A 16,618-nucleotide genomic window follows, 5' to 3' on the forward strand; every position below is an offset into this window, starting at 1 on the left:
ATGGTGAGAGCCACTGGCTTAGATAGCTTTAAGAAGCAATTAGAAACATCTGTTTATTATTCCATTTATATCCCACCTTTTTCTCCAAGGTGGCATACATGATGTTCCTCCTCCCCTCCATTTGATCCTCACAACAACCCTGTGAGGTAGGTTAGACTGAGAGTCAGTGACTGGCCCAAAGTCACCCAGTGAGCTTCATGGCCAAGTGGGGACTAGAACCCGGATCTCCTGACTCCCAGTCCAACACTCTAGCCACTACACCACACTGGCTCTCATTCATGAAGGAGAGATGTGCTGCTATTAGTCAGGGTAGCCAAATGGAACTCCCGTATCCTGCGTCAGTCTGACTAAATAAAAGCTGAGACCAAATGGCAAGGGCCCCCTGTTTCTTTCATGCTTTGCTTGGGGGTATCTGGTTATTGAGAGCGGGATGTTAGAGTGGCTTGAACTTTGTTTTGATTCGGCCGGGATGTTTGTTTAGTATTCTGCCTTTCTGCCAAAAATTGGTGCTCAAGGCAGCCAAGAATAAAATGCAAATCAAAAACAAAATATTAATTAAAACCTAACATAAAAACATATAAATTTAAAACAGAATTAAGAACTCACCAATAAAAGAAACAGCACCCAACCCATTAAAAAAAAACCCTTCAGCAACAGACCAGCTTATGAGCCCAAAGGCTTGCCGGGATAAAAACGTATTTGCCCACTGGAGGAAGAACAGAGGGGGAACCAACCTTAGCCTCCCTTGGCAAGGAATTCCAGGGCCTGGGAACAGCCTCCAGCAAGGCCCTCGTGTGCATCCCCGCCAAAGATGCTGCTGATGGTGGTGGGACCAAGAGAAGCGGTGGTGGCTGGTGGCTCCAATGTCAGTGGGGTGATGCATCTGCTTCAGGTTGCAGCCAGAGCTCTAGAGGAGCTCTCCAAGGATTCACCACCCCCCTGGCATTGGAGCCACCAGTCTCCACTGAAGAAAAGGGTCTCCCTGGAACATCTTGCAATCCAGGCAGGCTTGCACGGGCGAAGGCAGTCTTTCGTGTAGCCCAGTCCCAAGCCATATAGGGCTTTATAGGACAAAAAGAGCACTTTGACTTGTGCCTGGAAACTGACCCACAGGCAGCAAAGCTGTTGTTCCAAGGGAGCTGTGGGCTCCCTGTAACTGGCCCCAGTCAACAGTCTGGTCGCAGCAGCTGATGCTTCTGAACAGCTTTGAGAGGCAGCCCCACGTAGTGCATGCTGCAGTAGTCCAGATGGGATGGAACTAAGGCATGGGCGACTCTTGCTTTGGCTGTCTTTTTTCCTCTCCCAGATTCCGGGTCAACTTTAAAGCCGGCCACCAAGATGTCATCCTGCACATTAACCCCCGCATGGAAGAGCGGGCTGTGGTGCGGAACAGCTTCCTGAATGGCCGCTGGGGTCCTGAGGAGCGGGAGCTGACCTTTAACCCCTTTCAACGTGGACAGTATTTTGATGTGAGTGTTCTCCAAGAAGTTGAGTTCGATTCCATGCAGAGGGGAGGAGGGAGGATGGGAACAGTATTTGATGCTGCCTGCTGCTGGAAGGGATCAGTACTGCCTCTCTGGAAAGCCATCAAAATCCAGATTCTGATGCCAGACTAACCTGTCTTTGGAACCCATTTGTTTCAATGAGCATATTCCAGCATGAGTTTATTTCAGCACTGCATTAAGTATGGACGTTTTTAATATGGACACAGAATTCAGCTCCCTAATAATCTCAAGTTTAATTAGACCCAAATTTCTAGTCCTCATGACTGCAAAGAGAGGCTTGGCAGTTTATGGGCAATGTCTGGTGGAGTCTGTAAAACAGGGGTGGGCAATTTGTGGCTGTCTACCACCTTGTGTGTGTGTGTGGGGGGGCATTTGCTACACTTCAGGTACCAAAATGTCTTGGGACCGTCCTCACTTGTCCTCCAAAGCGCTGAGGAGAATCTTACCGCACCTCATAAGCAACCTAGGGAAGCATCTCCTGTTTATTTGTTTATTACATTTCTATGCCACTTATTAGCCAGAGTTCTCTGGGTGGTTTACAAGACAAAGCTTAAAACCATAAAATGCAATAATATAGTAAAACATAATATGAAACCGTAAGTTTAAAACAGAATAAAACCATAGTAGTAACCTCTTGGCAAGGCAATGAAGTCAACCAGGTTACGAAATGGGTTATGTGTGGACTAAGGTCCATTAGTACCACTTGGTTGTTCATCTTCACCCTCTCTTAGAGTTAGATGGCACTTAAGTTAATCTCTATTTAAATCTGCCTATTGTTTTAGAAAACTTTCCCCTTCTTTGATGAAAAAGAGGAAAACCCTCACAATATCTTTTTAAGAAGCATTCTGTATAACACAAAACCCTGCATCATTCCCTGTGTGTATTAGTTGACCCAGTTTAGAAAAGAATCACCTCATTTTCTCTGAGGACCATAAAGTCTGCCACATAATTAAAACTGGTGTAACTATGGGAAATAGCAAGAGAAGCCATTTTATTCTACAGCAGAAGGAAGATTGTGAATTTGAGTTCACCACCAGCCTGAAGTGGCTTGGTTTGGGATGCTACAAACTTCTGCTTTCCCCCTTTGCTAGGAAACATTTAGTTCTATGGGAGAGGCTTTGGAATCTAAGAGAATTCTCAGCAAACCTTTGGGGGATGCCATGACAATTATACTGATTGTAGTGAAGATTATTTCACTACAAGATGACATGCCGAGTCCTCACATCTAAAGTCTATAATTTCTCTTCCCCCTACACAGCTTTCTATTCGCTGTGGCAACCAGCGGTTCAAGGTGTTTGCCAACGACCAGCACCTCTTTGATTACAACCATCGTTTCCACAACTTCCAGCAAATCAACACACTTGAGATTGACGGGGATGTGGTCCTCTCATACATCCAGTACTGAGCCCGGAAGGGGGGAGGGGGACGCACTCACACACCACCCCTCTTTCTCCCCCTCTCCCAGCTTTGGGATGCACCCTTGACTTGAGAATGAAATGAAATTCTAAACGGCAGCTTCAATAAAGCATCTCCTTTCCAAGAATGCCGCAGGCTTGCTTCTCTGTACAAATATGAAGAGAGCTCAGTCTCTTGTATGCTTTGGACTACAAGTCCCATCATCCCTGACTGATGGGCCATGTTGGCAGGGTCTGTGGGGGGGATGTACTCTGAAACATCTGGAGGGCACCAGGGTGGGGAAGGCTTGGCTAAATTTCCCAGAACAAAGAGTAAAATCTCAAGGTGATGACCCTAAATTTCAGGAGTTGGTTGCCCTCTCCTTGGCTTGAGAGGTTTTGCTATTCCCTCTGCCCCCCCTTGTCAGGCTCTGGGGCAGTGGAGGTGGGTGGCTCCAATGTCAGTGGAGTGGTGAATCCACTCCAGGTTTCAGCCAGAACCAGTCAGAACCCTAAAGGAGCTATCTTTTAGCTCTGCACCTTGGATAACTCCTTTAGAGTTCTGATTGGTGTGGAAATAACTAAGGCAAGGCCATGTTGATCAGCTTCTTTGTGCCAATGTGGCAGCTTCCTCAAAAGCCCGTAACTGTTGTCTTTGTTTCTTCTGTACTGAAGGAGAAACTGCTAGGACAGTAGAGATAAGTTATCTCGTCTCCACAGCAACTCACCCCAGGCCTATGAATTGTCGTCCTTGCAAAAAGTTACAGGGTGCTGAGAGTAGAGACTGGGTGTGATGGTCCAGTAAAAGTTCAGTTGATAATGACCAGACATGCGCGCTAGGTTTGGCTGATGTCACTTATTTAGCCACATTATGATTATAAATGTAACTGGTGAGTGTTGATCTGGGCTGCCTCTGGGTTGACAGAGCACACGAATAAACTAGAGTTGAATCTTACCCGTGTGTCCAGAGCTTAATTGGAGGACAGCTGGGCATGGACCTCCAAGTCCAGTTTGGACTTTTACCACAATCTGGCAAGCCAGGCAGGAGGGCCCAGCTTTGTAGCGCAATCACGCCCTGCCCGATGCCTGAACAGCCCAGCTGGCACTAGGTGAGTTCACCTTGGGGTCTTCTTGAACGGGCGGGACGGGTGTGCTTCAAAACCAAGGCTAACTCCAAGTAGGGTACTGGTAAAAAAAGGTAAGACCCCCTGGTTGGTTTCCTTTGTTTAAGGTGATGTCCATTAAGTATTGAAAGGTATATACAGGACAGCCTTAACTAGTTGAAGGAGACAATATGGGTAGGGGTCGGAGTGTCCCGACAGGGTCATCTCTAGATGTTATGCTTAAGCAATGGAATACTCTGCCAGGCATGGCTGGTTTGAGTAAAAAGCGCTTGGTTCTGTTGTGCACAGAAAAATGGCCAGTTTTTAGTCACTCATGGCCACCCAAAGGATCCTTCAACCAAAACATCTTAAGAGATCTCCGCCTTGTTCTAGAAGACAGGGTGTCCGAAAACATGGATTATTGGTTTCTCTGGGCTGACGTGGCTGAGAAAAGGCAGGCAAGAAGTAGTGTCCTTCGCGAGCATACGATCTGCGCCGCCTCCGCTGCCTTGTCCACCGCCCCCCATGCCCAGAGAACCAAGATCTGGCACCATCGCAAAGGATATATCCAGCTATAAACCAAATTCAAAGTGTCTGAACACAAATGGGTCAGATAGGGGTTTTAAGCGCCTACCGCAACCCGTCCCCCATTAAGTCTGAATGATGCAGCTGATTGGACAGTCATAACTCAGTACCAAAAATGGATGAGCACCATTCTACAACAAATGCGTCAGAAAACTATAAACTGGTCTAAGGTGCAGGCTGTAACTCAAGAAAAATCAGAATCCCCTGCTGATTTCCTGGTTCGTTTGACTCGCACTCTGCACATGTATGGGGGCATTGACCCTGATGAGGCAAGTCATGCTGCCCTGACAGTAGGTATGTTTGTGGAGCAAGCCGCTCCTGATATTCAAAAATATTTCAGGGAACACCAGCCAGGGTGACAGGAAAATAGTGTGGAGATGTTGGCAATAGCAAAATATGTGTTTGATAGAAGGGAGAAGGCACAGAAGCAACGGAAGGAGGAGAGAGTTAGAGGCAAAGTTGTTGGCGGCAGTGGGCTGACGGCACTATCTAGGTGATCCAGTATGAAGAATTCAGCTCCTACTGGATCAAATGAGGGAATGTGGAAAATAACTAAGGCAAGGCCATGTTGATCGGCTTCTTTGTGCCAATGTGGCAGATTCCTCAAAAGCCCATCTGTACCGAGGGAGAAACTGCTAGGACAGTAGAGATAAGTTATCTTGTCTCCACAGCATTTTTTTTTTTTTTTTGCCTGAGGTGAAGGACAAGATGGCACCTCCCTCCTATTCATGTGCAAATGCTGACAGAACTGACATTTTAATCTTAGTTCAACACTGGCAAAAGGAAAGCAACCTCCACCTCACCTGAAGGCCGCAGGCTAGTTGGGGGGGGGGGGGCACACGGTAGGCCAGGTGACCCACAGCTCTCCCTCCTGCAACGCTTTGCTGCCATCTCCCAGCATCGGCCATCTGAGGCAACCACCTCACTGCCTAATAGTAGGGCTGGCCCTGTTCAACACTGCTGCTCATGGCTCACCAATTGCAGCCAGGTTCAAAATAGCAGCTCAGGTAGGTGCAAGGAGGACTGATGAACAAGGGGGCCTCTGAGCACATGCTCAGCCCAGAAGTTTTGTCTTCAGTACCAGAACCAGAACTCACGCACACCCGTTTCCCTTCATGTGTTCTTGATTTCAGCAGCCCAATTTAGGGGGGAAAAGGGCATTTTGTTGTTAAACTACGGGGAGTCAGAAATCCTGGCTGGTCTCCACCCAAAGATCCATCTTCTGCTGGCCCCTGTTGTAAGTTACTGAAGGGTTTTGCTTTGCTTTGTGGAAGAGTGCAGACTTGGGTCAGTTAGGTGAGCATCTACGCCTTCAGGGCTTCTAGGGGCAATACATTAAGGTGACCCACCTTAAACGTGTTTTTCAGAAGGGTGGCTGTGAGGCCCAGCGTAGCGTAGGGCAGTAGAGGCTGGTGGCTCCAATGTCGGGGTGTGTGTAAATCCGCTCCAGGTTTCAGTCAGAACTCTAAAGGAGCTCTCCAAGGTGTATTGGACTACAACTCCTGTCATCCTCAACCAACAGGTCCAATTGGCCATGCTGGTTGAGGATGATAGGAGTTGTAGTCCAACACATCTGGAGGGTGCCAGCTTGGAGACAGGCCCTAAACACTTTCCCTTCATTTTGTCAGTAAAACAAACTTGAAAAGGTATTTATTCCCCACAGATAAGGGGTTCAAATGGAGCAAGAGGTGGCAAAGATCAGCCACTGAGTTCAAGGCCGAGATGAAACTTGACCTCCTGGCATGCAGCTCATGCTTTCAACCCCTATGCTGCACCAGCACGGACAGCATTAGTGTATTGCCTGAAGCAGCTGACACAGAACTGACCAGGAAAGCCACACCTTAAAACCCACATGCTAAACTGAACCCTACATATGTGGGCATCCACTTACATCCCGGTATTGCAAAGTGGCAATCAAATAACTTTGGATTTACATAGAGATTGCTCCTTTTTTAAAAAAAGTGTTCTTTACCACAAGCCTGTTAAAGTAGGTTGGTGGTGGTGCTGCTTCCCGCACATTACAGAGGAGGCTGAGATAATGGGACTTCTACACCCAGGAATTTGACGGCATATGATGGGGCATTTATATCAGTTGTTTCATCAACAGTTATTGTAACTGTTTGGTTTTAACTGTCTTAAGTTGTTTTTAAGATTTGTATGTTAAAGATTCTATGTTTTTATTATCTTGCATTTGTGGGTTGTAATTGTTGTGAACCGCCCAGACAGCTTTGGCTATTGGGCAGCATAGAAATGAAATGTTATCGAGAACATGGTACAGGTGAGATTTGAACTGGTGACTTCCCAGCTGATGCACTGAGCTGTTCTGCTACATCTGCTGTCAAAGCATTCATACACAAGGAGTAGGAGTCACCCATTATCTTCAGTCTTGTGATAAAAACCCTTTACTTGAACAGGTTGTTCCATACACGCAGCTGGTTCTCAGAAGTCAACTTCCCTCTATTTGGCAAGAAGCTCTTTCTTTGAGCAAGGACTCCACCGCCCCCTCCCCCCAAACCTCTAGGTGTCGGGTGTTCTCTGTTGCCCAACTTTCAGGGGAATTTGTTTCTCTTCATATTGGCTCACAACGGATCTATGAGCTGTGGAGGGTTGAGAGGAACAGGGCCCTAGTGACAGCCTTGCCCTCTCAGGCACCAGCTCATAGATGGAGCAGTGACATCAGCCTCATGGGGAAGCTTGAGTAAACACGACTCATTGGGCGTGGGTGGATCTGCCACTCTGAAAGATGGCCTGAGGGGGACCAGAGAGCAAACCTCTCTTGCCGCTCCATCTATAAAAAGAGGTGGCTGCCAACTGGAGCGGCTCCTTTTTGTGTGTCTCCTCCAGCAAAGGTGCGACGGACGGAGATGGCAATAGAATTTGAGACATTTGTGAGTACAAAGATAATAATTTACATTTCTTTTGGCCTTTTTGGTCCTTGGAGGCAGGAGGGTGCAGGGAGGAACGGAGAATGCTGACTATTGGTCCCTTTTGCTCAGTATTGGCTACATCAGATGACTAGCTGGGGGATGATGGAAGTTGTAGTTCACAACACCTGGAGGCTACCAGGCTGGGAAAGGCTATTCTACATCCACTTACATCAGATCTCCAGGGTTTCAGATGGAGGTCTTTTCCAGCTTTATCTGGAAATGCCAGGGATTGAACCTGGGGCCTTTGGCATGCAAAGCAGGTGGATCTACTACTGAGCAAAGCCCAGGCCCTGGAATACAGCCAACAAGGAGAGGGGAGTAATTAGCAGCAGGAAGACTGCTCAGCACAAGGTGAACACGAGGTGCCAAGGTCGATTCAGCTTCAGAACATGACTATGACCAGACATACTGAAGGAAGGCCAGGGGTGCTTGTCCTTTAAAATGAATTGCAGAGGTGCTGCGCGTCTTGCCCCCCACCCCCCCACCTCGAGAAGCTGCACTTTCTCAAATTTCCTCTTCTGCACAACTCTAAAAGACACAGGAGCCCCACTGTTCTCCTTGGCATCTGGGCAGCCAACAGCAGGGCTGGAGTCAAGGACAGGCATGGTGGGGCACCTGCCGAGGGCCCACGCCCCAGCAGGGGCCCACTGGCAGGGCCCCCCTGGAGCTGCTCCTCCTCTTCCCCATTGAACCTGCTTGTTCACCTGCCTCTCGCTCCACCTCACTTTGTAAGATAGCAGCTGGTATCCACAACTGTCAAGCAGGAGATCCAGGTTCAGTGATGGTGTGAAGGTGCGAAGGGAGGAGAAGAGCTGCCATGGCCTCCTTGCTCCCTGCCTGTCAAGCAAGTGAGAGGTGGCCATGAGGAGGGAGAGGAGGCGGAGCAAGAGCAGCTGCTGACAGCGGTGGTGAGAAGAGAGACGCATGGAGGGAGCGGGCCCATTTAGCACGTCTTGCCCAAGGGCCCTGCAAAGCCTGGAGCTCGCACCTGCCAACAGTTGTTGCCGTCAGCCTTCCCAGGCTCGGGAGCGCCCTGTACCACCCATTTGCTCCAAGGCCAACCTGAGGCATTTTTTGAAAATGTGTCCACCTTTCCTCTTATTATTTTTTTCATTCATTCATTGGAAGCAAAAATATCATTTAGAGCTGCTAGCATAATCTACTTTAGGTAACATCGTCTCTCTAACAGGAGTGGAGGCTACAGACCACTTATTGAAGGCCGAGGCCATACAGTCACCTCCCCTAACCCGGCTCTGTGACCAGAGGTGGAGTGATGGGAGCTGTAGTCCAATACTTCGGAAGGGTGCTACCTTGGGGGCAGATGACCTACAGAATGCAGGCCAGCTCACTTTGTAAGATAGCAGCTGGTATCCACAACTGTCAAGCAGGAGATCCAGGTTCAGTTGCCCGGTGGAAGGCCCCAGTTCTTAGGGAAGAGTGTGGCTCAGCGGCAAAGCACATGTTTTGCATGCAGAAGGTCTCTGGAGGTGGCATCTCCGATTTTAAAACGTTGTAGGTGACAATGCTGGCAAAGGCCCCAGGTGAGCTGCTGCTGCCACCAGTCAATATTGGGCAAGACGGACGAACAGTCTGACTTGCTACAAGGTGGCTGCATGTGAGGAAGTGACCCGCAGGTAGGGATGCATGAGAAATTTGCTTCTGTTCATTTTTGATCAGCGTTTCACCAAGTTCACACCTTTCAGACTGAACATGGACTCAGATGCAATCTGTAGTCAAGGTCCATACGTTTCTGAGTTTACAATGTGATTTGTGGACTCAAAATAAAGTGTTAAGATGGCATGTGTACATTTAAAAAATGTGTACATTTCAAAAATACCCACAGTTGATGCATACATTTGGGAAAATATGCATGGAAATACGCACAGATTTTCATACGAAAAGGAAAAAACAAAGCACACAACCTAATATGGACTCAAGTCAGAATGAGCTGTGAGATGGAATATGGAGAATTTTGGCAGGCTTGAGTTTTGCTGGTTCGCGCAACTGTACCCACAGGTCCTTGCATAGCAAACTGGGTGGCTACTTGGAAGCGGACGTTTTAGATTAACCACCCACTTGTCTCTGTGTTCAAGTGGCACCAGTCAACGTGGGTTTTCCCTTCCAATGTCAAACTGGCCTGCCACAATGTCCTTTTTGGGGCTCCCCTCCCTGTGCCCTCATTCTCAGCGCTTCTTTTACAAACAGTGTGCCTGTGCTACAACTAGAAACCTGTTCTGAAACCAGTCTGTCACTGCTCCCCGCAATGAACCTCAGGAGTGGTATTTTTGGTGAGCTCACGGAGACAATCTCCACCTGCCTTCCAGAACGACATTTCCCAAGATCTCTTAGCCAAGTGGTGTTTAGTGTAAATCCAGTGCCATGAACAGCAGCATAACACTGTTGTTATATGTTGTATATAAATACTATTATGCATTTTAATTATATATTGCACTCTTATTTTAAATGGCTATAAAAATGTTAGAAGTTGTTTTATATAGTGCTAGGTCTCCCTGTTTAAAGCACACCCTATATCAGCCTCTCCCAACCCAACCCCTCCAGATGACTGCTGGCTGGGAGATTATGGGAGTTGTAGTCCAAAACATCTGGAGGGCGCCAGATTGGGGAAGGCTGCCCTACACACTAACACAGGGTGCAATCCTATGCATGTTTAGACAGGAATAATTCCTATAACTCTCAGCATGCTTCAGCCAGCATGGCTGGCTGGGGCATGCTGGGAGTTGTAGGACTTTTTTTTGGTCTAAACATGCATAAGATTGCGCTCTTAATAAACCTGGCCACAGGCCTGCAAGGTAGACCCACTTTGGAGATGTGGCTGAGGCACAGAGATCAGACATCAACTCCATTGCTTTAATAGCCACCCCGCCCTTCCCCGGGACCTACAATTGTTACGAATCGGACTCCATTAGCCCACCAAAATACAATTCCCAGATTCTTTGGTGAAACTGGTTTAAAGTCAGTCGAAGTTTGCTGGGTACGTAACCTCACAGTAATGGCATCTCACTTAAAGTCGCCTGCTTAGTTTGAGGGAGGAGACATTTTAATGTGGTGCTGTCTGGCTCACAGCTTGGGCCCTTAACCCCGATGCTACACTACCTCCAGAGGGAGGCTGCAGTGGAATTGCTGACACCAAAGCAGGCAGGTCTGCAACCAAGACACTGATGCGTTTGCTCGTGGACAGGATCTCCTTCCTCCTCCCATCACTGCGACAGTTCCTCCGTTTCCCCTTTTTTAGGAAGGAGGAACTGAAACTGGTTTAGGATTTCTCAATTATTCATTGGAGATTCCAAAAGCAAAACAAACCCAGCCCACTGCTGATCAGGACGGAGCCTGTCTGCCCGATCGGTAACATCTTAGGTATTCTTTAGAATAACACACCTTCCTCAAATGGCAAGCTGTTGTGGAAAATCACACAATTCGGAAGGGAATGATGCATCAATTCTGCATTGCACAGAAGGGATTTTACTTCCCCTGACTCACTGGTTCTTGTAACAACCCTCTGAGGTAGATGATGTTTTAAAACTTACATTCTGCAAGTGAGGAAACTAGGGCTTAGACTCAGGTGAGCTCATAGGTAAGGAGAGCTTTGCATCCATGCCTCAGGAAATATTGATTATACTTGTAAGACAGACTGGAAGAGCCAGAGCAAAGAGCAGAGACCACAGGCATCAAAGAACAAGTTGACTTAAACAGCAAAGAGGTCACAAAGAGGGAATTTTCACATCAGTTCTGCAGATACAGCATTGGACTCAGACTGAAGAGACCTTGGTTCAAATTCCTATTCTGTCATGAAACTCAATGGGATATCTTGGGTCATTCACTTTCTCTTGACTGCGGTTGTTCTGTCTAGTGTTAAGATGAGAGGTGGTTTGAATCCATTCTCTAAACCAGCGTCCTCCAAACTGGCACCTTCCAGATGGGTTAGCTATGTTGGTTGGGGGATTATGGGGGTTGTAGTCCAACAAATCTGGTCGCAATTTGGGAAATGCTGTTCTAAAATTCCAGCTCAATCCATTTACGGAAGGGACTGCAAAGGGTTTTGAGCTGCTGGGTTTTTTTGAGAGGCAAAGTTTTTTCCTGTCCTCAAGAGGACTAGACGCATATGCAACCAGAACTGATAGGCACCGCTTATTTTTTCTCCCTTGCAGAAGATGCCATACAGCCGGGCCATCCCCTTGGGCCTAGAACCACAGTCATGGGTGATATTGGAAGGTTTCATTCCACAGCAGAGCAAAGGGTAACTCAATACCAGTCCCATCTGCATGGGAACTGATTCTACGGGCAGTACTGGTCATGAAATTGGAGGGAATTATTATTTTGCAGGGCTTAATTTGAGGCAAGCCTTAACCCCGCACCCCTGTCCCACCTAATGCCAGCACTCAGTGCTGGGAATTGTGGAATACTATAAAAAGAGATTGGTACTGGACGTGTACAGAAAGACTTTCCCTCCTCACTGAGGAATTACACCCAACATTCACATAACTCACAGGAGGCAAGGCTTCAAGGTGGCCCCAACCCCACCTTTCTTTTCAGTAATTAAGCAGCATGAGGTAAGTTAGGCTAAAGAGATGGGACTAGGCCTGGGTTTGGCAACTTGTGGCCCTCCAGATGTTTTGGCCTACTCCATCGTCTCTCACCATTGGCTCTGCTGGCAAGTGATGGGAGTTGTAGGCCAAAACATCCCAGGACTAGGCCAAGGTGAATAAAGCTGAGACTTGAACAAGGGTTACACCACCATGTGTTTATTTTTGCTGGCCCAGCTCCTGTGCCTTTAACACAAGCCTACCTGACCCACAAAATTTAGCACCTGACTCTTCTCCCCTTTCCCCCATCCCTGTCCCCAGAAGAAGAGACAGCCAGTGTGGTGTCGTGGTTATCAAGTGATGGACTGGGTCTGGTGAGACCCAGATTCTAGTCCCCACTCAGCCATGAAGCTCACTGAGTGACTTTGGGCTAGTCACTGACTTTTGGCCTAACCTACATCACAGGGTTGTCATGAGGATTAAAAGGGAGAGGACTACGTAAGCCGCCTTGGGTTCCTTGCAAGAAGAAAAACGGAGGGATATAAATGTAATAATAAATAAGGATTGTACCCTAAATAAATAAATAAGACAGAAGCTAGCAGGAAAGGTTGAGGAAGCAAACCAATCACCATAGGTTAATTCTACAGTGAAGAAGTGGGAGGAAAGGCTGCAGAAAACAACCCAGGCAACTGAGATCTCTCGTCTTCTCCCTCAGGTTCCAAGTGGACTTTGCTTATGGTCAATTCCATGGGGCTAGCATCCCCCTGCGGTTCAAACTCAGCTTTGAAGGGCCCCCATCTTCCCCCGCTATTGCAGCCCTCAACAGTTTCACAGACAGAGAGTGGGGGAAAGAGAACAAGACGGCAACCCACTTCCGGCAAGGCCAGAGGTTCAAGATTCAATTCATCATCACCAGCAAAGGCTACAAGGTTGTGTAGCAACTGGTTGTTCTGGTTAGGGAAGGGGGTTGAGAACACCCCCATCCCAAGGACTGGGGTGGGGTGAGGGAGAGGAGAAGCCGCCTCTTTAGGTCCTGGAGAAAGGTACATTTATGGGCAGGGGAAGTTAAAGCACTTAGGGCTTTTAGTATACTTGTGGGTTGGGAGAAAGAGAACCAAGCTGGAGACGGTAGAGCAGATGTGTTGGACCTCTTGCAGCCCGACAGCTGAATCCAATTTTGGAGACACTCTTGGGGGCCACTTTCCAGCAGTGGGTGGGGCTAAAGGCAAAAGGGGCAGAGCCAAAAATCAGCATATTTTCGCTTAAAGCTCTTCCAGCCAGTAACGAAGCCTTAGGAGTAGCATTTCATTATCATACAATGTGAGCGGGGGAAAACTGCGCAAAAGCCAGGAAACCACCAAATGGCTGGTGGTTGGGGGGAAAGGGGTGAGGCCAGGGGAGTATGGCCATCTAGGGAATGCAGGAGGGCCAGATTTGGCCCACAGGCCTGAGGTTCAACACCCCTCTGTGGTACAGTTTTGTGAACAGCACGGAGAGAATGGTGTTCTCTCACCTTCACAATTGTAGAACGTGCGTCCCTACGGTCACCCCGACTAGCTAGACAAATGTATTTGCACAAAGTGTGACTAACCTGTGTAACTCACAGCCACTAGCTTTAATGACTTTGACAGACACGCTTATGGAGAGGCCCAGCATTGGAAGTGAGCCATGTTGAGCTAAATGGAACCTCCCCTGGCTGGAGGCGGTTTGCCTTTTACTACCAGCCGCTGGGGACAAATGACATGGGGAAGGTGCCTGGCTTGTTTGGAAGGAGGGCTGGTTGGAAGCACAATGGTAAACTAGATGAATCTTAGGTCAAAGTCCATTAAGGTAATTCCTGGGCCTTTAATAGGAACCTGCCTGATCCAGAGACATTTCAGGGGTCTTTAGTGGATATAAAATCACGAGTGCCAGCCACCTAAAATATTTGGCATTCTTGGGCCTAGCTGAGATAGAGGTTCATCATGTTTCCTTTTTCTTTGCCAGATAATGGAGAATGGCATGTTTCTTTGTGAGTTTGACCACCGCCTCCCCTCAAAGAGGATTCGTTTCCTGGAGATGGATGGAGACATCAAACTCGAAAAAGTGTCCTTTAACGGAGAAAGCAGCAGCGAAAATAGGAATTGTGCCCCTACACCTGACGAAGGCCGGCAAGGACATTAGCAAGCATGAACTGGGGGCACAGAGGGCTCCTCAAGGTCAAGGCAACTTGCGCTCAGCACACAAAGAAATTCTGTGATGAGAATAAATTATGCAAATTGAGCAACACTTCCATTCTGCTATGCATAATTTATTCTCCTCCACCAGATCCCCAAAACATGAAATGGAAAAATATGGAGAATGGAACTGGGGAGGAGTCTAACTGCAGGGACTACATAGACTAGGAAACAAGAGGGCTCAAGAAAGCTCCCTACCAAGACATTAAGGTTTTGCTAAGGTCCTGAGTTGTCCCTACCCTGAGGCAGATGAAATGGCTGCTTGGAGGTGGCAGATTTGAGTCATTAAGCAGCAGCAAACAGTCTTTATGCAGAAGCAGTCTTGGATCAGTCCACAAAAGCTTCTATCACAATAAATGTGTTTGTCTTGGACAGGCAAGACTCTGTGTGTGCATGTGTGCGTGTGAGAGAGAGAGAGAGAGACTGATTAAGCACAGCTACATATTTGAAACTTAAAGGCAGCAAATTGTTTATTGCTGCTTTTTAGATTGCAGGAATGAGTACCATTTGGATCATGTGCCCCAAATACCTGAAACTCTTCGGCTGGTTCTGGTCATCCCATCCCTGTCAGCTTCTTCAAACTCTGAAGTTCAATAATCCAAAATCAATCTTCACATAATATAGGACTGCCCTGTTGTACTCATAGTGTTGGTAGGGCCTAAACAGATGCAACACAGGAGACCCATGATCAGATCTGCAACCTTTTTCGGGGGCGGAGGGGGCCATAGCTCAGCGGTAGAACACACATAGGTGTCCCTGTGTTCAAGAATCCCACAGATCTCAACTTCAAAGGATCTTTGGTAGCTGGGCTGGAGAGACATGTGTATGAATCTTCAGAGAGCCGCTGCAAAGTATACAGCCATGGGCTAAACAGGCCAATGTTCCAACTCGGGATAAGGACAGATAAAAGGAAGCACTTCTTCACACAGAGCATAGTTCAACTGTGGAATCTGTGACCACTAGATGTAGCGATGGCCACCAACCTGGATGGCTTTAAAAGGAGATTAGACAAATTCATGGAGAAGGCTATCAAGAGCTACTGTACACATATAATCATGCATACCAGTTGCTGTGGAACCTGAGTGGGAGGGTGCTAGTGTGCTCAGGGCCTGCTTTGGGGCTTCCCAGAAGCATCTGGCTGGCCACTGTGGGAACAGGACGTTGGACTAGTGAGGCCTTTGGTCTGATCCAGCATGGCTGTTCTTATGAGAATCATTCAAGCAGTAAGAGGGAGGTGCTGGGGAAGAACGACAGCAGATAAATCATCCTTAAAAATATTACACTTTATTGTCTTGCTCCCAAGAGGGAGGGAGGGCTGGTTTCCCCAGAAAGCTTGGAAGTTTTAGAGTAGACTTGATGATGAACAGAGGCAGACAGGAGCCGGCTACTCCCTATCGGCTGAAGTATCTGTCCTCCACGGGCAGGCATTCAGTAGCAAACGCAATAAAATAAGCGAAACCTTCTCTGACGACAAAAAAGAGAACCAAAACGAGAAAAGATGGATGACCAAAAAAAAAGGTATGGGAATGTTACAGTTTCCAGTGCTACAGTCAGCCGTAACGTTAAGTACACGATGAAATGAAAAAGACAAAAAAAACCCACCACTGATCTGCAATATACGATGCTAGATGAATATATATATATTTAATAATAATAAACCTGGACGTTATTAAATTGCAACAGTTTGCTGTGTTTTTCATTTCTCTTTTTTTCTTTTTTTTTTAAAAAAAGATCTTTGCATGGTTCTCTTTCATTTAAATTTGGTCCTCAGAAAACCCCGCACCATGATGAAGAAATTACAAAAAAATAGATATATATATAATATATATATATATATATATAAGCATGAAGCAATGGATTTAAAGGGTTGTTCAGAGTGAAGAGAAAGGGAGGAAGACGGAACGAGTGAGTTGCTCCTGCCTACAGGGAAAAGGGAGCAGCTGAGCAGTTTTGAGGCACCCAGAAAGAAGTTTTACTTGCTTCAGACTGTTACCTGTCCCATTTCACTAATGTGACATCCTGCTTGGGTTTCCCACAGCCCAAGGCTGATGGCAAACAAAAGACCTTGCAATTTCCCTCCTTTTCAGACACCATTCAAGATCTGCCTCCAAAAGCATTTTTAGGTATGATCCCCCATGGATCAACACCCCCCCATCTCATTTCTCTTCCCACTGCACACAACACACCCTGCTTTGATGTGAAAAAGGGCGTGCAAAAGGGAAAACGGACAAAGCCACGTATGTGGGAAGATGACCTGCTTTTAAGACTGATGCTTAATTGACAATTGGAGGAAATTAGAAACCCTTCCACTTGCATGTGCAAATCTACTTCTTTTGTATACCATAAC

The 16,618-nt window shown here is 47.3% G+C and overlaps 2 protein-coding genes across 7 annotated transcripts in view; both read left to right on the forward strand.

Moving 5' to 3' along the window:
* The window catches only part of LOC146337560 (galectin-4-like), a 20,202-nt gene extending 16,349 nt beyond the window's left edge, over positions 1 to 3,853 (forward strand). For all 4 annotated transcript variants that reach the window (XM_084814871.1, XM_084814872.1, XM_084814873.1 and 1 more), the window contains 2 exons: positions 1,307 to 1,469; positions 2,764 to 3,853. In XM_084814871.1, coding sequence (XP_084670997.1) covers positions 1,307 to 1,469; positions 2,764 to 2,910 — 310 coding nt within the window. In that variant the 3' untranslated portion in view covers positions 2,911 to 3,853. The remainder of the gene's footprint in view (positions 1 to 1,306; positions 1,470 to 2,763) is intronic.
* Positions 3,805 to 15,985, forward strand: LOC146337561 (galectin-6-like). 3 transcript variants are annotated; one of them, XM_084814878.1, is made up of 4 exons: positions 3,805 to 4,097; positions 11,681 to 11,769; positions 12,771 to 12,984; positions 14,042 to 15,985. In XM_084814878.1, exons 2-4 carry the CDS (start codon positions 11,684 to 11,686, stop codon positions 14,216 to 14,218), a joined length of 477 nt encoding a protein of 158 aa, XP_084671004.1. In that variant the 5' UTR covers positions 3,805 to 4,097; positions 11,681 to 11,683; the 3' UTR covers positions 14,219 to 15,985. The 3 variants fall into 3 exon arrangements, with proteins under 3 accessions (XP_084671004.1, XP_084671003.1, XP_084671002.1); XM_084814877.1 differs by having other exon boundaries at positions 3,805 to 4,008; XM_084814876.1 differs by lacking the exon at positions 3,805 to 4,097 and adding an exon at positions 7,164 to 7,475.
* The last annotated feature ends 633 nt before the right edge of the window (positions 15,986 to 16,618 follow it).

Source organism: Heloderma suspectum, chromosome 10 (assembly GCF_057233095.1).
Source record: "Heloderma suspectum isolate Gila_16-S chromosome 10, 16-S_ref, whole genome shotgun sequence".
Lineage (NCBI taxonomy): Eukaryota > Metazoa > Chordata > Lepidosauria > Squamata > Helodermatidae > Heloderma > Heloderma suspectum.

Coding starts and splice junctions, on each gene's coding strand:
- LOC146337561 (XM_084814876.1), top strand. CDS start 7,452: ATGGCAATAGAATTTGAGACATTT. Junction 7,476..11,680: donor CAATAGAATTTGAGACATTT/GTGAGTACAAAG, acceptor TCTCCCTTGCAG/AAGATGCCATACAGCCGGGC. Junction 12,985..14,041: donor TCACCAGCAAAGGCTACAAG/GTTGTGTAGCAA, acceptor TTTCTTTGCCAG/ATAATGGAGAATGGCATGTT.